General features: G+C 38.8%; 1 protein-coding gene and 1 pseudogene across 1 annotated transcript; both read left to right on the top strand.

The window, feature by feature from the left end:
* Positions 1-4,881: 4,881 nt before the first annotated feature.
* Positions 4,882-8,519, top strand: LOC115423815 (serine/arginine-rich splicing factor 2-like; annotated as a pseudogene).
* Positions 8,520-10,800: 2,281 nt separating this feature from the next.
* On the top strand, positions 10,801-14,197 carry LOC115423827 (eukaryotic translation initiation factor 1b). The gene is made up of 4 exons (XM_030140883.1): positions 10,801-10,931; positions 11,622-11,785; positions 12,335-12,436; positions 13,137-14,197. The coding sequence occupies exons 1-4, from the start codon at positions 10,901-10,903 to the stop codon at positions 13,179-13,181; spliced, it is 342 nt and encodes a 113-aa protein (XP_029996743.1). The 5' UTR covers positions 10,801-10,900; the 3' UTR covers positions 13,182-14,197.
* Positions 14,198-16,014: the final 1,817 nt, after the last annotated feature.

Below are 16,014 nucleotides of genomic sequence, written 5' to 3'. Positions count from 1 at the left end.
GTCTGAATCTGAGCAAAAAGTCATGACTGGAAGAAAAAAGTTGGAATTTAGGAGAAAAAGTCACAATTGTGCAAGAAAAAAATTGGAATCGGAAAGAAAAGTCAATGTACTTGGAAAAAAGTCACAATTTTATGACAAAAGTCATCATTGATGAAGAAAAAATTATCAAAGTCACAATTTTGGTTTAAAAAAATCTAAGCGACAAAAGTCTGAATCCAACCAAAAAGTCACAACAGCTCAAGAAAAAGTTTGAATTTAGGGGACAAAAGTCACAATCGTACATCGTAAATGGCTGCATATCAACAGGAATGTTCGTGGAATATTCATTTATGGAATAAGTCGCATAAACAGATGCATGTAAACATAGTCACACCTGTTTCCATAAAATAACAAAAGAAACTGAAGCGAAATGTTGAAATGAGACAAACGTGCGTTTCTGTGAACGTGTTTGAATAAAGTGGGTCTGAAGGTGGCGCTGTCGGCGACACTACATCTATAAAACAGCAGAAGAAGAAGACGTTTTCTCCATTTAAAGAGGCTGAAGTTCACTGACTTTACACTAGGATTTTCCCATTTCCACGATTATTATTATTATTATTATTATTATTATTATTATTATTATTATTATTATATTTTTTGTTATTATTATTCCTTTTCACATGAACAGGTGAATGTAAAGCTGTTTTTTGGATTTTCATGTGTAGAAATGTTTGATAAACGACGATTATGACAAAAACGAAACACAAACGTCGCATTTGATGCAAACGTTGATGGAACTAATGAAGACCAGGTTTGATCCAGACTCAGGTTTTTACGTCCAACCTGCTCTAAATATTCACACAAATGCAGTTTTATATGAATATGAACATTGACCCAGATTCATTTGGATGAAAACTTGACTGTTGTGTAAATGACGACAAAAAAACAACAAAAAACGTACATTTAACACATTTATAGAAACACACACGACACATCAGATGGAAAAACTGACCAGATAATCGTAAACCTCAGGTTGTATTCTACACGTATTCTCGGATCTGAAACCACCGCGTTGACGGCCTTTAAAGGGAAACTAACGACGATGTTTTAGGGATTATATAAGAAAATAAAAACACTGTCACTGCAAGAATAAAGTCGTAAAATATCGAGAAAAAACCCGGAATTTTATGAGAATAAAGCAAATACAAAAGAGTCATAATTGTATGAGAATGAAGTCATAGTTTAAAAAAAAAAAACTTAACGAAAATAATGTTGTACTTTTATGAGATTAAAGCTGTAATATTTCAAGAATAATTTCACAATAGTGCAATTAAGAAGTCATAATTTATAAATTGTAACCCTTAATCCTTGTTGATGACAGAGTTTCCAGTTACAGCGAACGCAACAAGCAAAGCAGCAACTTTCACTTCTGTTCCAGTGGACGACTAATGCTAATGTGTTGATGGTGGGCGGGGCTAATAGGCTCAGTATTTAGTGGGTGGGGCTAATAGGCTCAGTATTTGGCCTTTGTGTGTAAACCCCAAAAGAAAGTAGAACCTCACAAAATGTTCCAAATTCTACATTATGTGACTAGTGAGTACAACTTTATTCTGGGAAATTAGGATTTTTTTCCCGCCTGTTTTTGAATTACATTATTCTTGTAATATTGGCTTTATTCTCAAATATAACAACATTAATCTCATAAAAGTATGACATTTTTGTTAAATTATGATTTTTTTTTTTTTAAATTACGACTTTATTCTCATATTACGACTTTGTTCTCCTAAATTATGATATTTTTCCACCTGTTTTTAAATTAAGACGTTTTTCTCATAATATTATGGCTTTAATCTCGAAATATGACGACTTTAATCTCATAAACGTACAACATTTTCGTTAAATTATGATTTTTTTTTTTTCTAAACTACGACTTTATTCTCCCAATATTACAACTTTATTCTCGAAATATGACGACTTATCCTTGTACAATTATGGCTTTATTCTCGAATATTATGACTTTAATCTCACAAAAGTATGACATTTTCGTTAAATTCTGAGTTTTTTTCTAACTGTGACTTTATTCTCATAAAATTGCGACTTTATTCTGGTAAAATTCTGACTCTTTTTGTATTTAACTTTATTCTCATTAAATTATGGGTTTTATCTCAATATTTTTCAACTTTTTTCTCGTAGTGACAGTGTTTTTATTTTCGTACACGGCCCTAAAACACCGTCGTAGAAACTGAAGCTTCATGTGAATTCTTTATTTTTCGGCGTCTTGTCGACTTTTGATCTCTGGGTTTCTTTTCTCTGTCATAGAAACTGTAACTGGGTTTAGTCAGCACAACATCTTACATTCTCTGACTTTTCTGTTTGTTGCTGCTCGACGTTGTAAAAAACCAACGAACAAAAGATTTAGACCAGGGGTGTCCAACATATGGCCCCTGAGCCAGAACCGGCCCGAAGCGTAAAAATGACACTGAAGAATTTAACAATTAATGATTTTAGTTCAGGTTCCACATTCAGACCAATATGATCTGAAGTAAAATAATTATATAAGAACCTATAAACCTATAAATATGACAAATTCACATTTTTCTACTGGTTTTAGTGAAAAAAAGTAGAATTACATCCTATTTTTTTTAAACTATCCTTTAAAAAATGTGAATAATCTGAAATGTCTTCATATAAATCAGTGTAATTGGACTGATATTCTGTCTGTTATTAACCCTTAAAGACCCAAATGTACACCAGTGACCAAAACCATCTACTGATCTAAACTGTTTAATAACTTTAGAACCACTAATCCTATCAATCCATGTCAATAATTGGTGTAAAATATAATTTTACCTCAATAATTCATAGGATAAAATGTACAAAAACATGAAAAATGAGAATAAGCAAAAAGAACCAAAAAAACTTTGAAATATGGCATAAAAGTGAACAAATCATTCTAAAAGTGAAGAGAAAATCAGCAAAATAGTTGAAAAATGAAGAGAGTTGATAGTTTCATACCATCCAGGATTTCTTCAGTGAACCCTCAAAAACCAAAACCATCTACTGATCTAAACTGTTTAATACCTGTGATCCACTAATCTGATCAATACATGGAAATAATTGGTGTAAATATAGTTCTTCATCTTTTCATGGTCATCAGATATGACCATATTTGGACGTTCAGAGGCTCCATAGTTACCATGGAAACACCGACAAACTCTCCTTTAACAATAAAATGAATCTAAACAAATATGAACAACCTGAAATCTCTAAAGAAAATTGAATGTAATTGTACTAATATTCTCTGTTATTAAATGTTTAGTGCCTTTGTAGATCTAATCTGTAATAAACGTGTTAATTATAACTGAGGCAGAATATTGGTACAATTACGCTGATTTAAAAAAAAAAAAAGAAATTTAAGGTTTTTTTCAGGTTATTCACGTTTCTGTGTGAAAAGATGGTTTGTAAATGTAAATATTTTCATAATTTCATGTTAAGTTACTCCTAAGTTATTTTTGCACTAAAACACAGATAAAAGTTTGTATTTGTCATTATTTATAGCTTATTGTATAATTATTTTTACTTTATATCATATTGGTCTGAATGTGGAACCTGAACTCACCTGGTTTTAACAACATTGATCTATTTCCTTTCAGTTGGAGTTTTTTTTTTTTTTTTTTTTATGTAAAACTGTGCGTTGATGCCAAACGTCGGTTCATTCTGCTGGTTTTTATTTTCTTTTTCTTTCTCTGAACGTCTGAAAACGGGCCTAAAGACCCCCGTTTTGGGGGGGAAACGGACTCTGTGATGCTGTATTTTTGTGTTTTCATTGGATTCTATGTCGATTTTCTGCGGTTAATTTATTGTTGTTGAAACAGAAGCTGAAGTTTGAATAAAGGTGAAGCCGAATCGATCAGTGGAAGGATGAAATAAGGGACGTGCATGTGAACCACGAAGGTGATTTTATACTTGAATGTTGCACCTGGAGGTTGAATCTGCCTGTTTTTATGACCAATAAAATGTTATTTTCAGCACAAGTCGAGTGTTTTTACAGGTGGAATTCAAACCAGTTTGGACGTTGGAAGGTTATTATCTGGAGCGCAAATTCATGGGGCCCAGCATTTGTGGGGGGTCCATAGAGCAGTATGTGTGTTGTTGGTGTTGGGGGGGGGGGGGGGGGGGGGGTCCAGTGGATACAGGAAAGAAGGTGTGAAAATTTCTTATCAGATCTGCTGTAGAATAGAGGAATAGAAGTCAGGAATTGGACATTGAAAGTACACTACAAAAAAAAGTTAAGGAAATTATTTTTTTTGTCATTTTTTTGGGTCATTTTTGACATGTCTGGTCATTAAAAAAATGTTTCAATTCAGTTCCCACACAAAAATGCAAAAAGCGCTGTGCAAGAATCCCAACTAGAAAAAATAGGCCAAAAATTTTAAAATATCCTTAACTTTTTGTTTGTAGTGTATGTTCAGTTTCAGTTTTGTTTCACATCAGCGTAAGTGACTGTATGTGTGAACCGCAGCCCCACCCACATGGTTCGGGTCCTGGAGGTTCAGGTCCTGGAGGTTTGGGTCCAAGAGGTTCAGGTCCAGATGAATCCAGTCTCAGATTTGCGCCTCAGGTCTCTGTCAGGTTTCATCTTGCTACATCTTTTATGGGATTTTTTTTTTCTGTCTTGTTTTTCACATTTTGTGGCTTATTCATTTATTAATTTATTTGTTTGTTTGTTTATTTGTTTATTTATTTCACATGTTCTGCCTTACCCTTCATGTCCTTCTCCAGCTGAATCCTCCTCATCCATCCACCCGTCCTGGGCCTGTTGACTGTGTGTTCAGGGTGTTATTCCACCGGGACACCAGGGGGCGCTAATGCTAATTCGTAGGATCAAAGGCACAAGTTGAGTTTCCGCAGAAGAAGAAGAAAACTGTGTGTCCGCTTTGGCGCAGTAGAGCGGGTTTCTGCGCAGTTGAGCGGGTTTTGTGCGGTTCTTGGCGGTTCTTTGTTCCGGGTTCTTCGACGGAAACGCGGCTCTACACCACCGCACCGAACCTGCGTCTGCGGACTTTAACCACGGTCGTCCGGGTGTGTTTTTTTCCGACGTGAGCCGCCATGAGTTACGGTAGGCCTCCGCCGGACGTCGACGGCATGACTTCCCTGAAAGTGGACAACCTGACGTACCGCACGGCGCCCGAGACCCTACGCCGGGTGTTCGAGAAGTACGGCCGGGTGGGGGACGTGTACATCCCCCGGGACCGGTACACCAAGGAGAGCCGCGGCTTCGCCTTCGTCCGCTTCCACGACAAGCGGGACGCGGAGGACGCGATGGACGCCATGGACGGAGCCCTGCTGGACGGACGGGAGCTGCGGGTCCAGATGGCCCGATACGGAAGACCCCCGGACTCCCACTACGGCGGGGGCCGGAGAGGAGGCGGGGGCACCCGGAGGTCCGGAGGGTACGGCCGGAGGAGCCGAAGGTGAGCAGGCCGGAGCCCAGACTCCATAGAAGAACCAGACCATTCCCCGTTTAGTGGCGAATATCCGCGGAAATCCGACATTTATGCGCGAAATGAGAAGTTTTACAGATTATTGACTTATTCTCTGCAATTCGTCGTAAATTAAATACAACAAATAATCATTCAGTGTGAGTTTAAAGGCCTTTTGTGAACCACGTGACCAGCCTCCTAAACGGATCATACGTTTAAGCTCATTAATTAAACGCGTAAATAACACGTAAATAATAAATACATAATAATGAATGCTTTACAAACATCAGAGTATATTTTATATTTAGGCTTTAAATAAATAAAAAAAAAAACGTGTGTCTTTAATGAGTTTCATGGCCTTTTGTGGACCGTGTAAACATGCAGACACCAGACTCCACTGAAGAACTAAACAATTCACACATTTAGAGCTGATTACTGAAAACAATCTGTTACTTGGTCAACAAAATTAGATGTTTTGCAAACATCAGTGCATCCTCTGCAGTTCGGCTGAAATGAAACAGAATAAATAATGGATTAGTCAGTGTTGTATGGACTCAAACGCCAGTGAAGAACTAAACAATCCGTCTTTATTAATGAATTATTACTGAATCAGCCTCTTATTCAACAAAGTTAGATGTTTTGCAAATGAGCTGTGGATTCTGTAATTCGTCTTAAATTAAATACAAAATTAGTGTTAGTTTCATGACCTGAAGAGAACTAAGCAAATCACAAATTTAATGATAATAACTGAATGAAATCCTTTACTTCACTGATACATTAGTTTTCCATCTGCAGTTGGGCTTAAATGAAACAAATAATTAATCTCTGTTTATGGCCTCGTGTAGACTTAATAAACTGTTCACAGATTTAACGCTCATTAAATTAACTTAATCATACTGATGAAAGTCATCAGATCAACAGAACTTTCATTTGTTCTAAATTCATCTGATTAAATGAACACATTAAATCTGATCTGATCATTTCTAATAAACGGTTGGAATCATATGATTGTTTTGATCGTTTGGATCCAAATGTTCCGTTAAACCCTCATGTTTGTGGTTCTGACTTCGTACATTTGAGCGTGCACATGTATGTGGTCTTAACCGATCCTCTGAACCGGTTCAGTTCTTCTCCCAGCCCGAGACACCGCAGACGCAGCCGGTCCAGGTCCAGGAGCCGGTCCAGGTCCCGGAGCCGGTCCCGCTACAGCAGGTCCAGGTCCAGATCCTACTCCCGGTCCAAGTCCCGTTCTCCCAGAAACAAGAAGACCAAGGCTAAGTCCCAGTCCCGTTCCAGATCCAGATCACGGTCCAAGTCCAGGTCCAGGAGTCGCACGCCTTCCTCCAAAAGAGGGTCCAGGTCCAGATCGAAAAGCCCCCCAAGTCGGCAGCAGAGAACGGAGGAGAGTCCCCATAGAGACGAGGATCAGTGAGGTGAGGACGGTCCACCAGAACCTGAATCACAACCAGAATACTTGATTAATTCCAGGGAAAATTATTGTTGCAGTTGTTCCATTTAAGTGAATGGGGGGGGGGGGGGGCAAATGTCCAAAAATGGTAAAGGTAAATGAGCTTCACAACAGCAAGAGATGTAGAGGAATAGGTAACGCCTGTGAAGTTTCACTTTACCCATTCTGAGGCACATGTGGCCCGCACTGCACCACCCCATTTACCCCACTCCATGAACAACATGAATCTCTTGCATTATGGTGACCAGTTTCTTAGTTCCATCCACCATAAACAGTCCATGTGTTTACAAACAGAGCCGGGAGGGAATTTGGGCATCTTCGGAGTTTGGTCACAACGTGCATTGTGGGAAAGGGAGGTTAGCGCCGCCACCTGCAGCGGCAGTGGTAGTACAACCATATGATATTATATGGATGAAACAAACACAACGCGGACACTGCTGAAACGCAGAAATGGCTGGAGGAATATGCATAGAGGGAAGGGAGCTCCTGCCGTTTCCACGTCGTGTCTCAGGCAGCTGTGTGAGCCTTCGCTTCCCACAATGCACGTCGCAACAAAATTCCTAAGATGCCCGAGTTACCTCCCGACTCTGTTTGTAAACACATGGACTGTTTATAGTGGATGACACTAAGAAACTGTTCACCATAACGCAAGAGATTCAGGTGAGTAATCACAGAAAGACTTACAGATTCATGATACTGAGGATACAACAAAAAATTGGTCACGAAAGTCTCCCGCACCTTTAAACACACACAGACGCTCTGACACCTTCCAGTATTAGAATGTAGATATGTGTACAGAAGTATTCAGTGTAATTGTAATTAAATGGTTATAAGATGGAATCTGGATCAGCTGTGAACTGGTTCTGTGAAGTTCTATGTGGTTCTTTGAGGTTCTGTGTGGTTCTATGGGTCCTAAAGGGTTACAGTCAATGAAAAGAGACTTGAGGTTTTTAACTGATACGACTCCATTATCTGCAGTTAAATCACATTTGTGTGTGTTTGTCTTTGACTAACTGTGTCTTCTGTCAGTTTTCAGGCGGAGGACGCTGTCATCGCTGTCGCCGCCACCGCCGTCCCATCCTGGCGCCGACCTGAGCCTCAGTAAAGGTCACTGTTGTCTTCCTCATCTTGTTCTGGTTCAGGTCTCTGTTCTGATGTTTTTCGTTTTCGTTCTGTTCTTTTGCTTTAATTTGACTTTTGTAACCTGAACCTGTTTTATCAACACCCGTCTGTTTTTATTGGATCCTCTTCTTTTCTCCTCAGTTTAACCTTTGGTTTTTATCTGTAAACCTGAACATGTTCATACGGTGGAGCTGATATTGAATCACATTAAACATTAAATCAGTTCTAATGTGGAGTTTTCATCCAGGGAGACAAACCGACAGTAAAGGCAACAATCTGAGGCTATTATTATTGTTATTTTTTATATCAACTCATTCAAACCTCAGTCTTCATGTCATTTATCTGTAAACAGTCAAATGTTTTTCTGTTTCCATCATCTCTGTAAATGAGGGATATCAAACTCATGTATGTTCAGGTTCCACATTCAGTCCAATCTGATCTAAAGTGGATCAGAACCAGTAAAACAAACAACAACCCATAAATAATGACAAATACAAACTTTGAGTGGAAAAAAAGTACAATTACATTTACAAACGATCCTTTAAAAATTTTGAATAATGTGTACAACCTGAAATTTATTTTTAAAAAATCTGTAATTTTACCAATATTTTACCTCAGTTTATCGTTTCCACATGATCATTCTAACGTACAGTGGATCTACATTTAATGACAGATGAGATATTGGTCCAATTACACTGATTTATATGAAGATATTTCAGGTTCATATTTGTTCAGGTTATTCACATTTTTTATTCACAGCCTGATAGGATCTAAAATAGGCTGGAACAGAAAAATAATAACATAATTAATTTTAAATATTCACAAAAATTTGAGCAAAAAAAAAAAACATTCACAAAATAAACAAGGAAAAAAACATGCACAAAATTTGAGAAATATCAACTAAACAATAAAATGTGACTTATTTCTTCTAAGACATTTCAGGTTCATATTTGTTCAGGTTATTCATATTTTATGTGAAAAGATAGTTTGTAAATTTAAACATTTTCATGTCATTTTACTTTTTTACACTATTTACACACTTTGACATTATTTCCAGGTTATTCTGTTATGGTCTGAATGTGGAATCTGAACTAAAATGCTTAATATCTTCAGTGTAATTTCCTCCAGGGGCTGGATCGGACCCCTTGGCAACCGTTTTTTGGCCCACGGGCCGTATGTTTGACAGCCCTGCTTTAAATCTGTTTCTGTTGTGTTTTTCTTTTTTTTTTTGCGTCTCTTTGGGCTCTAACTCTGCCTGTGTGTCTTTTTTGTGCACTAGGCGCAGTTGTGTAGCAGTTGAGTGTTGCTGGTTAGCTGTTAACGTGGCCTGTATCCAGTTTTCACCCACAATGCACCTGTGAACGCCAGCTCGCTACAGGCTCACCTGTGTACAGTACAGTCAAATGTTCCCCGTTCGGTCCAGGTAGACGTGACTTTGATTAAAGATGTGCTGTTTTCTCTAAGTCTGGTCTCATGGCTTTTCTTTTCTAAACACGTCATCAACAAGGAAACGATTTAATCAATTTGTTTTGAATGTGTTCCTGTTGGACATGAAATACTGGTCATTACATGTTTTGTTTGTTATTCATAAAGCTGTAATATAACTCATTTCTTGTAGAATTGAAATTAATTCAGTTTTAATACAACTTTTCTGTAACATTAAGGTTTTTTTTAGTGTTTTAAGGTCTTTCAGAAGAATGTGATTGAAGATGTTTTCTAATTTACATCTGATGACGTTCACCTGTTTGACATCATATGAAATAAACAGGGTTCCCACTGGGCCCAAAAAGTCTTGAATTTACAATCATCCCTAAAGGTATTAAATTTGATGTGGTAGGTCTTATGTTTCCATAAACCTGTTCTCTGTGTTGTGTTTAAATGTGTCTGTTTAATGTCCAAACTGCAAAGACGGTAACATTAGTTGACTCAATTCCACCCGATAATTTATGCTTAAATTAGGACCACTTATCGCTAACTTTGCCCTTGGTGAAATAAATTCTAGAATTCGCAAATATTTGCCACTGTGGGTGTGAAATGGGCATTAAATTCTGTTTTAAGCAGTTTTAAAAAGGTCTTAAATCTGTATGAAATCTACATAAAGAGTAGTGCATTAAATGACTTAACAGGCCTGAAAAATGAATAAGTTGACTTTTAAGTTAGTAATATTCATTGTATGTGCATTACAACATATTTCTTTACAAAAATTTAATACAGGATAAAAAAAATACCCTATACATATAGAAAATAGTTTTGGTTTCTTTTGTATTAAGCTGTTCTGTTTTGTTTTGCCTTTGTCTCTCTGGATTATGGTTTATTTTATTTATTAAGTTACTTTTATTTAATTGTGTTCATTTCTGTGCATTCCTGTGAAGCCTTCCACCACCACCTTTTTTTTAAATTTATTTCCTATATTTGGTTTCATTTACATATTATGGTCTTTATTTACTATTTTAAAAAATGTAATTGTACTTTATTACATTTTATGTATACATTACTTTCTTTGGTTACTCATTTATTATTTTATATTTTTTGTAATTTTCCAATTGAACGAATGATGTCAATTGACGTCACTCTTCCAGTAAGGTTGAGAAATATCAGGGCGTGGCTACAGATGCCGTCTCATGTCTACGTCATCGACGTGCTTGCGTTGGTTTCGGGGCGGGGTCATAAAGGGTTGTTTTCCAGTCCAGGACTCGTACGTTTCCATTTTGTGAGCGCTGTGAAAACCGGACACCAGCGTCCCGTCGTCCCTGTTGAAAAGGCCGAAGATCGACAAAAGTAGTCACAGTTAGCCGACGAACCGCTCGCTAACCAAGTTATTATCCGAAAGGAAAGCAAATCTTATCGTATGTCCACTATCCAGAACCTCCAATCTTTTGGTAAGACTTTTTAAAAAACGAGCCGAAGCGACGCCGCGGTGGGGGAAGGGCGACGGACACATGCTAACAGTTAGCTTAGCATTACGTCGAGTATTTATCTGTGTGGATTTCACTGTGTGGAACAGCGGTTGTTGGGTAAAGAAATGTATTCGTGAATGAAGCTTCCGTTTCGTTGTTGTGTAGTGTTGTATGTACGCGTTAAAGATACGGAACAGTTGTGAGTTAGCCGACTAGCGGGCCTTTGCTAATGTTCAAACGGCCGCCATTAGGCCGCGGTCGTTCCCAGCGCGTTAGCTTATTCTTCACATCTGTTCAGGCGAAGAAAGACGTCAGATGGATGCGGGAACCGCGTCCAAATCATCTGATGGTTTTCTCTGTGGTCCACATTTCGTGTTTGACTTAGCGTGTCTAAGTGTAACGGTATATTTCTTTGTGTCAATGCTGATGTTTTTGTAGTCCGACCCGTGTTGACTGGCTGATGCTAAGTGGCTAACTATCGGTGCCAGACTCCAATAAGCTGCTAAGCTGTATATTTAGCCCGTACGTCTGCGCAGTCCGTCTGAAATACGAACCTTCAGAGAGATCTGCCAGATGTCAACGGGACGGATGAAAAGGAGGATGGATTGGTTTGAATAAGTGGAGCACGGTGTTTATCACTGCGAATTCACTCTTTCTCCCTGTTTCTCTCAGACCCCTTTGCTGATGCAAGTAAGGGTGATGACCGCCTCCCAGCCGGGACAGAGGACTACATCCACATAAGAATCCAACAGAGGAACGGCAGGAAGACCCTCACCACTGTCCAGGGCATCTCCGCCGACTATGACAAGAAGAAGCTAGTCAAGGCCTTCAAGAAGGTAAGATGTAGATCAGAGGACCAACAGGATAGGAGGTTATTTTATTGGGGAAACTCAGAATGATCAGTATCAGGACACAGATTAATGTCTGAGCTTTACAGAAGAATCTAAAACACAGATGAGGCGCATGACATGGGAATGAGGCCAAGGGAAACGAGTGCAGAGGAAGTAAGGACAAAGTGGATCAGATCAAGACAAAGAACAGTCACATCTGTACTCACGGTCCTGGAGCTGTGACCCTCATTTACAGTGATAGCAATCACTGTCTAAACAAAGGGACAGATCCACTGATGGATTCTAAAACAGACCTCACAGTAAGGTTAGGAGGCAGAGCGCCACCTGCAGGTCAGCAGGTCACAGACATTCAAACACATAGGTGGGAAGTGTTTTAAAGCCTTAAGAGGCAATAAAATGTTCAAATCAGTTAGAGTCCATGTGAGGGAGCAGTCAGTTGACAGAAGCGGTGACTGACATCTAGTGTTGGAACTTTAACGCCGTCTATTGAGCCACAGACACTGACTGTGTTTGTGTTTGTTTTATCTCCTACAGAAGTTTGCCTGCAATGGGACAGTGATTGAGCACCCAGAGTATGGTGAAGTGATCCAGCTGCAGGGAGACCAGCGCAAGAATATCTGCCAGCTCCTCACTGAGGTAAAGTCACAACCACGTGTTCCTGAAAAACTTTGGAAACTTGAATCATGATCATTCAAACTGTCATTTAGGGTCAGAGTAAACACCAGTGTTTTCCCCAAATAAATCCATAATATTATATTCATATCTGCATTTAAAGTCATCTGTTACTTCATTCCCTTAAGTAGATTTTTAATGAAAACGTCATTATCTAATTTAATGTGTTTCAGGTTGAATTTGGAATTATTCAGCATATGTTGGTCAAAAGTTAGAGTCCAGTTATTGATCATGACATAAACATCCAGTGTCTGAATACGAGGTTGAAACTTGACTCTAACATATAGATATAGATGGACTTCATTATTTTATTCCAGATTTTACATCAAAAATGACATTTGGATGCAGTTGGCTTGGCACCAATAAAAAACAGGCCTTATATATGTAAAAGATAGAATAAATCAGCATAAAAAACTATGAAGAATAAAAATGATTTTCTGATTTAAAAAAAGAAAAAAAAAGATGAATATGTTTGGAGTGTTTTGGGTTCAGTGACCGACTGAATGTGTTTGTTTAATCCAGTGGTTTTTAGATTCAAAGAGTCTTTATTGTCACCTCATTAAGTAAGAAAAACATAGGTGAAATAGAATCAGAAAAGGAGTAAATACCGTGTACGTGTTTGTTGTGGTTTTAACGGGTGGATGTTGTTGTTTTTCGGTTCCAGGTCGGTTTGGCCAAGGAGGAGCAGCTCAAAGTCCACGGCTTCTAAAAGCTGTTTGCAGCCCTCTCCCCCCATCTCTCCTGGAAGGCCATTAAACCCCCCCCCTTCCTCCTCTGTCCCGACCCCTCCCCCCTTCATCCTATGTGCTGCTGTTGCTCTTCCTCCCCCCTCTCCCCCTCCACCAGCTCCTCTTAGCTAAACACGTGAATTACCTCTGACAAGCATGGGACTCTGTAACACTTCGGCCCCCCCGCAGCACCGACACCGCCACCAGGGGGCGGCGGCCTCGCTTCGGCAAAGCCCACACGCCACTGCAGCGTCACACGACATCAGGGACGAGTGGTGATGACGACGGACCCCCCCCTCCCCCACACACTCGACGCTTCCTGTTCCCCCATGTTTATTTCCTTTTTAAATTTTTTTTTTCTTTTTAGGTCTCGTGCCACGATGAGGAAGGCACCGTTTCATGTAACGTTTTTTGTTTTGTACTTCAAGGTGTTTCAATAAAACGATGAGTCTCCATATGTTGGAGTGGAGTGGTTGTCATGGGGGGTGTCACGGGGGTTTTAACGTCCATGTCCATCCTGGTCTCAGGTCCCAGAGCCGTAGATTTGAACATGAATCCATTTGTCAGACCAGTCGCGTTCATCCATGGTTCATCTTTTTTGGTTGGATGGAGTAAATCTGGGTCGTTTTCTATGTAACCACATGACAAAACGACCTGGTGACGCCAACGCTCTGACCTTTAACGATCCAACAGTAACATCAGCCTTTTTTTTGTTTGTTTGTTTTTTATTTACTCAACTTTCCTGCTCTGGCACTTTACCCACACTCCCTAAACCTGCATCATCACGGACACTTGAATCTAATAATTTGTTTTTATTAATGCAATAATTCTAAACAGGAGTGGAGGTGCAGGAATGCTGGCGTGTCCTCAGTACAGTTTTTCTTCAACCTTTAAAGCCATGGCGAGGCCACACTGTGCTTCTGTGAGTGAACACAATGACGAGCAAAGTCTGTTTGGAAAAAGTCCATATGTGGGTGAATAAAGTTTCTGCAGTTGATGCTCCTGTTTGTGCTTTTATTCTTCATGAGGCACAGCTCTGTCCTGTGCCCATAAGGCTGCCGGGTAATGTAGTATTTTGACTTTAATAGTGTTGGTTTTTTTGCAAAAATTACCTGTTTTTGTAGGAAATGCTATATATTTTATTTTTACTTAATTTGTTACGTCTTTAAATGAGCAGCTTTAATATTTACTATTAAACCCATATGATTTACAGTTAAATTTCCTCCAAAACTCAGCCTCTATCTCTGTTCTATGCACGGACCCTGAAAACACTTGGAAAAATTTAGACATTCAGACGCAGGTAAATGTGGGGCAAATCCATCTGTGATCTGTGACAGTCTGAACAGGTGGTCCTAAATCTCACCCGGACCGCTTTCGTACGTGGTCCTAAATCCGACCCAGACCACTTTCATATGTGGTCCTAAATCCGACCCAGACCACTTTCATATGTGGTCCTAAATTTGACCCAGACCACTTTCAAATGTGGTCCTAAATCTGACCCGGACCACTTTCATATGTGGTCCTAAATCTGACCCGGACCACTTTCATATGTGGTCCTAAATCTGACCCGGACCACTTTCATATGTGGTCCTAAATCTGACCCGGACCACTTTCATATGTGGTCCTAAATCTGATACAGATCTGATATTTTCCAATGTGACTTCAGTCTGAACGGCCAGGTCACATTTATCCGACCTTTACATCATTGAAATGCAACAAACATCATGATTTTGCGTTCCACAGTGTGTGTCCGCGTGGTCTTGTGTTCCATCAGGACCTCTTTAGTGCATGTGGGTCACTTCAGGGTCACATTCAGTTCAGACTCAAAAGTGATAGAAGCCGCATTTAATGTGGAATATGAACCAACACACAGAAAACATCAGATTTCACCAAAAAAAAAAACAAACTAATTCTGCATTTAGACCTGCTGTGAAGGGAGCCTTAACCTGGGTTTATTTCACCTGCAGAGACTCCAGTTTTAACTCAGAGTAGACAAATGATTTAGAATGTGGAAAAACTCAGTTATCATTAAACAGATTATAATAAAGGATGGAAAAGAAAAGATGCACACAAGACAATAATGAAGCAAAAAAGATACAATTAGATGGAAAAGAAATGAGACCTAATGTTAAAAGAGAAAGTCATAAAACGACACAAGAAAAAGAATGTTAAAAAGACAAAATGCAACTGGATGGAAAATACAACATGATAAAGAAAGAAGCAAGATACAGAAAACAGAAAAAAAAAACGTAACATAAGATGAAAAAGACAAAACAAATTAAATACTTAGAATTACACAAACAGGTAAAACACAGTGATATTAAGGATAAAATATGACTTTGCTGATGGAAAAGGATGAACAAAGACTTGAACCCTTAAAGACCCAGATTTACTTTAGTGTCAGATCCACAAGGAATTCCTTTTTTAACCTTTGAGTCATTTATCACCATTTATTCTAATATCATCTTCTTTATTATGTGTATTTTCAGTGTCTTTTTCATCAAAATTTGTCATTAACTGAACATAAACCCAGTGTGTCCATCCACTGTCATTGATTCAACTCCATGGGTTTTACTGGTGAATCAATGTTGTAGAAGATGACGGTGTTTCCATGCTAACTACGGAGCCTCTGAACGTCCAAAAGGGTCATATCTGATTTGTCATAATTATTATTGTTATTTACAATGTCTTATTGTTCAGCACAAATGCTCTGGTCGTTAGTTTTCTTTTCCTTGTCTTTTTAAAATCTATTCATCGCACATTATTTACATTTCTGTATTTTTTATGTTCACTGGATTTATTTACATCTCATCA

This window comes from Sphaeramia orbicularis, chromosome 8 (genome assembly GCF_902148855.1).
Source record: "Sphaeramia orbicularis chromosome 8, fSphaOr1.1, whole genome shotgun sequence".
NCBI lineage: Eukaryota > Metazoa > Chordata > Actinopteri > Kurtiformes > Apogonidae > Sphaeramia > Sphaeramia orbicularis.
Note: the sequence above shows the minus strand (reverse complement) of the source record. Positions and strands in the feature narration are given on the sequence as shown.